Below are 8,049 nucleotides of genomic sequence, written 5' to 3' on the forward strand. Positions count from 1 at the left end.
CTGTTCTCAGGGCTGCAACAGAATCCTTCTCTCAATCCTGTTTTTCACAGGGACAGGGCTGGAGGGAACCCTGTGGGCACCAAGCGAGCTATAGCCAATTAAAGGAAGGGGTTGTTTATAAGAACCACGCTTGTGTGTGAGAGAGAAAAAAACTATTCTAAGCACTCTCTCCTAGCCATGATGGCTGTTGTCGTCCCTCAACTGCCAGACAGAGTTTACCTGCAAATGCCAGTTGCCGAGAGCCACAAATTCCTGCATTTCTGTGGGTTGGACTAGATGACCCTTGCGGGTCCCAACTCGTATAATTCTATAAAAAGGGTGCTAGACCACATGAGCCATTCGCAGGGCTAGAATGAATGCATTAACACCCCCCCTCGCCAAAAATACGATATAAAAATCAAATCACCAGAGATATATGCGTGACGCACAGCCCCTGTATCCTGTCTCCTGCATTGTGACGTTGGTATAACCGCGGCGGTCCGTCTGTCCCCCCCTTGACACACATTCAACTGAGTCAGGAATAATTCAATAGATACTGACAAGGGCTGCAGCGAGGCTACAGCTCAACTGTTTTGGCCGCCCCATTGGCTTCATGCACGAAGATGTGTGTGTGTGTGAGGGTGACCCTGAAGTAGAGGGGAGCCCTGAGAAAGTGGGGCTGGGGGGTGGTTTGCCGAGGCTTGGCGAGGGCGGTGTATGCAGCAAATGGCAACCCTCTGCACTGCTGTCTCTCCAGCCCCTTGGATGTCCCTGTGGGTCTCGTGCACTTGGCATAGGCCCCAGGCGCTGATCTCATCCATGCTTTCGTGGCTGCTGCATCTGGAAGCAATTACCAATATGGGGTGGGAGGGAAAGGGGGGGTGAGAGATGTGTTCAAAACACAGCTGGGATCAGCAAGGCAGAGCTGGCAGGGTTGGGGGGAGGAATGGGGTGGGGAGGGAGAGAAACTAAACACACACACACACACACAGGGCCTCAAAATCCCGAAGCTTTGGGGTTGGGCTTTGTGTTGTCAGTCACAGCTAGGGTCACGGGATGGAAAGAGGATTTTTTGGAACGGAGGGAAGAGGGGAAAAAAATATCCCTACTCTGTTCCCGCCCCTGGCTGAGCCACTGACCCAAATTTGGCATCCAAGTTCCTGTATTAGAAAGCTTAAACAGAGACAAATCCAGGGGACAGGCAGGCAGACTGCGCTCGAGACAATGGAGGAGTTTCGCAAAACCACGTCCTCCAGGATCACAGGCAACACAGGCCAACCCTACATGTGGCTTGTTGCCATTTCCCTGTACCAAACCTGCCCCTGACAGGAATGATAGAATTGTAGAGTTGGAAGGGACAACAAGAGCCATCTAGTCCAACCCCCTGCAGTGCAGGAATCGTTTGCCCAAGGTGGGATTCGAACCCACCACCCCGAGATTTAAAATTGCCGTGCTCTACCAACTGAGCTGTCCCAGAAATCTGAAAGCAGATTGTGAGCAGTGTGCCAGTACTCTCCCTACTTAGGATTTCCCAGATACTGCCATCCTGCCTCCGATAAATTTCAGAGGCTGCCGTTTGCACAAATCCCCTGAGGGGAAAAGCCTCCAGGGAAAATCAGTGACAGGGCCAAAGACTTAACCGTTTTTAAATTATTATGGCACCCAAAATTACAAGCGTAACCACTTTGTTAAGGTGTCAGAATACTGCGATGCTTGCTGCAAAAATGGCTACTGGGTGTGACAGGAAACATTCCATCCTATTAGAAAAAAAGGCAATTTAGGAGGGGTAGAAAACCACCAGAATAGATCATTGCGGTAGTGGTGAATGTGTGGGAACCTCTTTTCCATTGGGAAGGAAGTAATATTTTTGTGTTTGTGTGTGCACACCTCTGCCTTTCAAGTCCCTCATTCTCAGCCCTTGATCCTTCTTCCTTCCTGCAGTGCTGTGACTTCACCTCCAGCAGGCAGTGGTTCCCACGGGGCCAAGAGAGGGAAGGTGAAAAAAAAATAAAATATGAAGAAGCAGTGAGCCATCTCAAGAGGGAATCTACATGGCAGGAGGGGAAAAGGAGAGCTCCCTTTTCCAGAGGAAAGGGCCAAGATTCCTTCCAGCCTGGCTTACGGCCACCAGGAGGTCTGCAGCCAGGCTGAGATCTCCTCCAACCTAAACACACACACAGTTCCTCAGGCCAGCTGACAAAGGCAGAAAAATATTAAGTGTGTAATCCTGCTGACTCTCTCCAACCCTTAGGCCGTACGCTGCGGGGAGAGGTAGCAGCAGTTTAAGTTTCTCTTGGAAAACCTCCCTGGACACTCCGAACAGCTAGGACAGTGGAGCAAGGGAAAGCACTTTGTGCATGTTTTGGGGTCCTCTTTGAGGAGGTTCCGGGGCTCCTTTAACAGCTACAGATTATTTGGGTAGGCCTTTGCACCCTCAATACTTTCCCATGTAGTTTAGTTTTTCTCCCCCCCCCCCGCCCCCTTTTGCAGATTTTAGATTCTCGAGGTTTAAAATGTCAGAGGTCTAATCTAGGTTTCTTATTGTTTGCAGCGTGTTATTGCTGTAAGCCACGTTTGAGAACCTAGATGAAAAGAGGAGATGCGCGGTTTAAAATAAACAAACAAACATGGTTCCCAAAATTTTCCATGGCTGTTAAGAGTGATACAAAAGTCCTTTAACATGTATGTTGCGGAGGTGACTCTAAGATGCGTGACCCTGAGATGAGCTTGTTGCAGTGCCCCAGCTCCTGCCCAAACCGTTTTTTAAGCCTAAGCTACATCCCATAAAGCTGCATGAAAAATTGATCCTCCGCAAAGCAGTGGCCGGCTACTGTACAAAAGGACCACCATTTTGTGCCGCTTCCCCCTTAACCTAAACAAACAGGAGCTACAGGTTCCATTTTCTTTGGACAGGAACGTTCTAGAAAGGCTCTCGATGGAACAATCCGGTTATTTCCCCACTGCAAACGTCAGGGAGAGGGAGGTCACAATGGAGACGAATGGATGCGGCAACCTTGCCAAAGCTAAGCCAGCCAAGGCCTGATTCTCCTTTGCCCACTGCCTCATCTCCTTAAGCTATGGCACAGAAAATGGCTGCCGAGGCAGTTGGCCCCAAGTGAAGGCTCTAGGGCAGTTCTTGAACTAGAACCACATTGGGAATCTGTTATTCCTCCTCAGGGGTGAAGGAAGGCGGCATGACACCCAGGGCAGGCGTCGTTACGCACATGCGCTGTACAGTGGTACCTCGGGTTAAGAACTTAATTCGTTCCGGAGGTCCGTTCTTAACCTGAAACTGTTCTCAACCTGAGGTACCACTTTAGCTAATGGGGCCTCCCGCCGCCGCGCAATATCTGTTCTCATCCTGAAGCAATGTTCTTAACCCGAGGTACTACTTCTGGGTTAGTGGAGTCTGAAACCTGAAGTGTCTGTAACCTGAGGTACCACTGTATAGCGGTTTGCCGCCGACGCCGCTCCAGCGCTGTACGGACGGTGCCAGAATCCTCCATTTGCGGCTGTAGCGGCGACGGAGGGATCCCGGCACCGTCTGTAAGGTGCTGGAGTGGCGCTGGTGGCAAACCGCTATACAGCGCATGCGTGCAACGCCGCACATGTGCTGTACTTAGTGGTTTGCTGCTGGCGCTGGGATCCTCTGCTCATGGCTACATCCGCGAATGGAGAATCCTCCACATGCGGCTGTGGCAGTGTGATGGCTGCTCGTGCCACCACGAGCCCCCGCAGGGTGACTTCATGTCACCCCCGCAGACATGGAACCCAGGGCGCACCGTCCCCCCGTTGTGACGCCACTGTTCCTCCTTCCTTGGTATTAAAAAAGAGAACATTTTTAAAAACAACCACAAATCAAGCGCCAAATTGGAGGGGTGTGTATGTGGGGGGGGGAGTATTTATTTGGGGTCTTGCTCTTGGGAGCTTCCTTTAGGTTGAAGTCTGTTGCGTCGCTTTTCCTCTGCCTGTTGCTTTCGTTCATTCTGCTTAGCTTTCCACTTCTCCATCCCGTGATCCATTTCTGCGGAGATCATGGCTACCCGACGCTGAGGAGACAAGGTGAAGAGCAGAGTGAGCTCAGCGCCTGAGGAAATCCTCAGCGGCCATTGGACAGGCGCCGTCTCTATTGGCCCCATCTGCATTAGACGCTCAAAGCAGTATCATACCACTTTAAGCTGCCACAGCTTCTGCCTGATTCCTGGGAACCATAGGTTTTTTTTATAAAGCGCACACACACACACACACACACACAAAATCAAGCAGTATATAAATTTTAGGAAATAATTTTTTTTAAAAAGGGTTCTGAGTGTTGTTAGGAAACCACTATTTCCCTCAGAGAACTATCATTCCCAGAGTTCCCTGTGAGAACTGTAGCTCTGCTTGGGTGCAGATGGGGCCTTTTTCAACAAGAGTTTTAAGTGATTCTCTTTATTGCAGTCTATATTCATATTGGATCTGGAACGGTTTCTACACATGAAATTGCTTTTAAACAGCGTTGTTTCGTTTGTATACATGGAAACACTTTTTAACATATGGAATCTTAAAAATCGCTTTTACATATGGAACTGCTTTTAGCGCTGATGCTTTTTTAAACTGCGAAATCACTTCAAGGTGTTTTAGGGGGGAAGTGATTCATATGCTGGATCAAGTAAATAAATAAAATAAGAACATAATCTGTTGCTGAGGGTACATTATGTTACGCCGTGAATTTTAAAACGGGTTTCAAACTGCACTGTCCTTTCTCAAGAAATCTTGAGAACTGTTCAGCAGGATTCCGGAAGGCACAAAGCTAAAATTCCAAATCTTCGTGGGTAGCGATGGGATTCAAACTGGTTTACGTTCATAGCTTTAATGGAAACCCACCAAGGCTCATGCTTCCCTTCCATCCTTATCCCAGTTTCAAGAGGTGAAAGAGCTGGCTGAAGTTGCTCAGCAGTGGGCACTCTGCATATGCTCATAGGCAACCTGCCTCTGGGCATATGCAGACTTAATTCATGGGATCCAAGACTAAGCCTGCCATTTAAAAAACAACAGACCTCTAGAGAGAAAACTCCCTGCCTCAGAACCCACTGGATCCTTTTCCTATAGGGCAACAGCATAGTAATAGCCCCTTGAAGGGGTAAAAAAAATGGATGTATCGTGCTTTATTAGAAGCAAAAAAACTTGTTTTGATGAATTGGAAGAGCTGCAAAAAGATTCCATTGAGCTCAGGGATTGATAATATGGACAGATTAGCTACATACGAACGAATTGCATGTCGACGCAAATTAAGAATGGATAAATGTGAAGAAATCGGGAATAAATATTTAAGCGATAAGGCGGATAATGGTGGGAGGAGGAGAGAGAGGTGGGAAAATATTGTTAAAAAGGTGTAGTCATAGGTATATCAGTGTATTCAAATCTGAATTGTCAAATTGTGTTATTATTGTCATTATGGTTTTTGTTGTGTCTTTTGCGGTTGTTGTTTGTATCGAAAAAATGATTAAATAAATTTTTAACCCCCCCCAAAAAAACCCCAAACAGCATAGTAATAGCTCCAGATTGACTCATTTCTATCTGTTATTACACCTGTGAGGTTTTCCAGCATTCTGCCAATCCGGGAAGCCCCGCAATCTTCCTTAATGTTATTCCAAAATTCCCCCCAAACCAGGACTCCTAAGGCTCTTAGACGCTCTGGCTCCCACTTACAGCCAAGTTTTCGTTCCTTTCCTTCCGATGGAGATGATTTTTCATCGGTGGGGCTGGCCGCCCATCTGGGGTAGAGAAAAACAAAAAAGGATACAGATACTTGCTCCTTCCCTGTATGCTCAAAAGCACAAGAAAGTAATCTCAATAGCACCTCACACCAGGTTGTTAAGGTTATTTCAACACAGATGCACGCTCTCTTCCAGCCTTCCCAAGTTGGTGCTCTCCAGAGGCTGGACTACAACTCCCATCACTCCCAGCAAGGCGCTGATAGGAGTTGTAGTCCAACAACATCTGGAAGGTGCCTGCTTGCAAAGGATGCTACAGTCACACCCTTTTATTGTGCCCTCAGATCATGGCTGATAGTAACAAGTTTTATGGGCCATTAAAAAAAAAAATATTAAAGATTTCTTAGTTTACAAAAGTACGTGCAATGTCTCTTTTTAAAGCTGCGTTTTCTACAGATCAGTTTCATTTGCTGTGAGACATTAGTGTTACATTAGGAAGAAAAGGGGGAAAGAGGTGGAGGGAGGAATGGTGATTATGGGCCAAATTTTAACACTAAAAGTTACTGCACTTAGCAAAGTACACTGGTTCTCTTCAGGATTAACTGAGCTGTGAGTTGGGGTGGAAGAGGAGATTATAAATACTGACCTAGTTGGATCAATGGTCCGATATTATGTAAAGGCAACGTTATTTTTATTTTGCAAGTCTGCAAACTAAATACAGTGAAACAAATAATACAAACACCCATTTTTCTTACCAGCAAACGACCAGTCAGGAAGGTCTGTTAAGGGTCCATAATGTGAAGGGTTTATAGGGAAACCATGCCTGGAAGGAAGTATACAGAGCGCAAAGTCATTTGCAGTGCTGCCAGAAAAGTAATAATAATAATAATAATAATAATAATGGAGTAAGTAAGATGAAGGATTTCTCTCTAGCTCTGAAGATGCCTCCCTCGATCTCTGGGACTCACTTCACTCTCCAGGGCCCACCAGACTGATCCACAGTACTGCAATGGAAGGTCCGAGACATCGAAGCAATTTTTGCCAGCCGAGGTCCTGTAGGGTTGGAAGTAGAAAGAGAAATTCAGGATTCAGTTAGACTCACGGTGCCTTGTACCCTTGAAACTGGATATAGATAAATATACTTTAGGGGACCCAAAGCTTTCTAAGCATTCTTTTGGTAATTGTTACAACAACCCTGTTAGGCAAGTCTATACTATTATTATTATTATTATTATTATTATTATTATTATTATTATTGCAAATGCTCCACTGCCCCAAGGCTACCACCAAGTTCATGGGCAGAGGCAAAACCTGACCCGAAAACTTTGCAAGGATGACGTGCTGTGTGGTAGAGGAAAGCAGGTACTCATCTGGGTTAGCCCCCCCTCCCCATTATGGCAGGAGTGGGGGAAACCTGTAGTCCAGCATTCACCAAACCGGTGCCCTCCAGCAGTTTTCGACTACATTTTCCATCAGGCAGTTGGAAGTCCTACATCTGGAGGGTCAAATCGCCTCTCTCTCTCCTTATAGGAACATAAGAGAAGGCTACAGGATCAGGCCAACAGGCCATCTAGCCAGCCCAGCATCCTGTTCTCACAGTGGCTGACTAGATGCCTGTGGGAAATCTGCAAGCAGGATTCGAGCCATCTCCCCACTTGCAAGTTCTAGCAATGGGTATTTCATAGGCACAACAGTACAATACCATAACGCTATAGTCAAAGCCGGAGCATAAATCAGCTATAACCATTATGGGCTCTGGCAACAGGTCGGACTTAAAATGTCAAAAGTCATATTATATTTTCATCGCAACGCACAAGCTAAAAGAAACTAAGCAAAGGCCATTTAGAAATCTTTATATATATATATAGCCATTTAAAAGCCATAAAAGTCGTGTGCCCCCCCATCTTTTCAAAATTTGCTAGAGGAGCAACTGTGCATGTTTCACCATCCAGAATTTGACATGGGTATAATTCTGGAACAGCGACCCGCGATGATAGTAAGAAAAGAGGGGCACTTGGGGAACAATTCCTCTATTTTACCCCGCAATCCTCCCATGCATGCATACTCAGTAAGGATTCCCCATCGGGTTCGGTGGAACTGACTCCCAGAAAAGCATAGAGCATCCTGCTTCTGGACAGCCATGCAAAATCCATAGCCCCGCTCCCTTCCCTAGCTCTCCCCCCCGGTAAGATTTCCGTACCCAGCCTCCGAGCCACGCAAGCTGCCATTTTGACACTAAACATCAGAGAACGGGACCATGCGCTTCCGTTCGCAGAGGTTGTACGGAAAAACACACACACCTCCTCTGGGAGCCGCCATTTTTAAATGAGCGCCGCCATTTTGGGATAATTCGTCAGCGGAAACCACCCACTTG

The 8,049-nt window shown here is 46.9% G+C and overlaps 1 protein-coding gene across 3 annotated transcripts; it reads right to left on the reverse strand.

The window, feature by feature from the left end:
• Positions 1-3,862: 3,862 nt before the first annotated feature.
• On the reverse strand, positions 3,863-8,021 carry MRPL52 (mitochondrial ribosomal protein L52). Of its 3 annotated transcripts, none has more exons than XM_083582030.1 (5): positions 7,876-8,021; positions 6,644-6,728; positions 6,431-6,498; positions 5,671-5,735; positions 3,863-4,028 (listed from the first exon to the last, which is right to left on the reverse strand). In XM_083582030.1, exons 1-5 carry the CDS (start codon positions 7,916-7,918, stop codon positions 3,882-3,884), a joined length of 408 nt encoding a protein of 135 aa, XP_083438156.1. In that variant the 5' UTR covers positions 7,919-8,021; the 3' UTR covers positions 3,863-3,881. The 3 variants fall into 3 exon arrangements, with proteins under 3 accessions (XP_083438156.1, XP_083438157.1, XP_083438155.1); XM_083582031.1 differs by having other exon boundaries at positions 7,976-8,009; XM_083582029.1 differs by lacking the exon at positions 7,876-8,021 and adding an exon at positions 7,715-7,745.
• Positions 8,022-8,049: the final 28 nt, after the last annotated feature.

Source organism: Podarcis filfolensis, assembly GCF_964270895.1.
Source record: "Podarcis filfolensis genome assembly, chromosome: 13".
Taxonomy (NCBI): Eukaryota; Metazoa; Chordata; class Lepidosauria; order Squamata; family Lacertidae; genus Podarcis; species Podarcis filfolensis.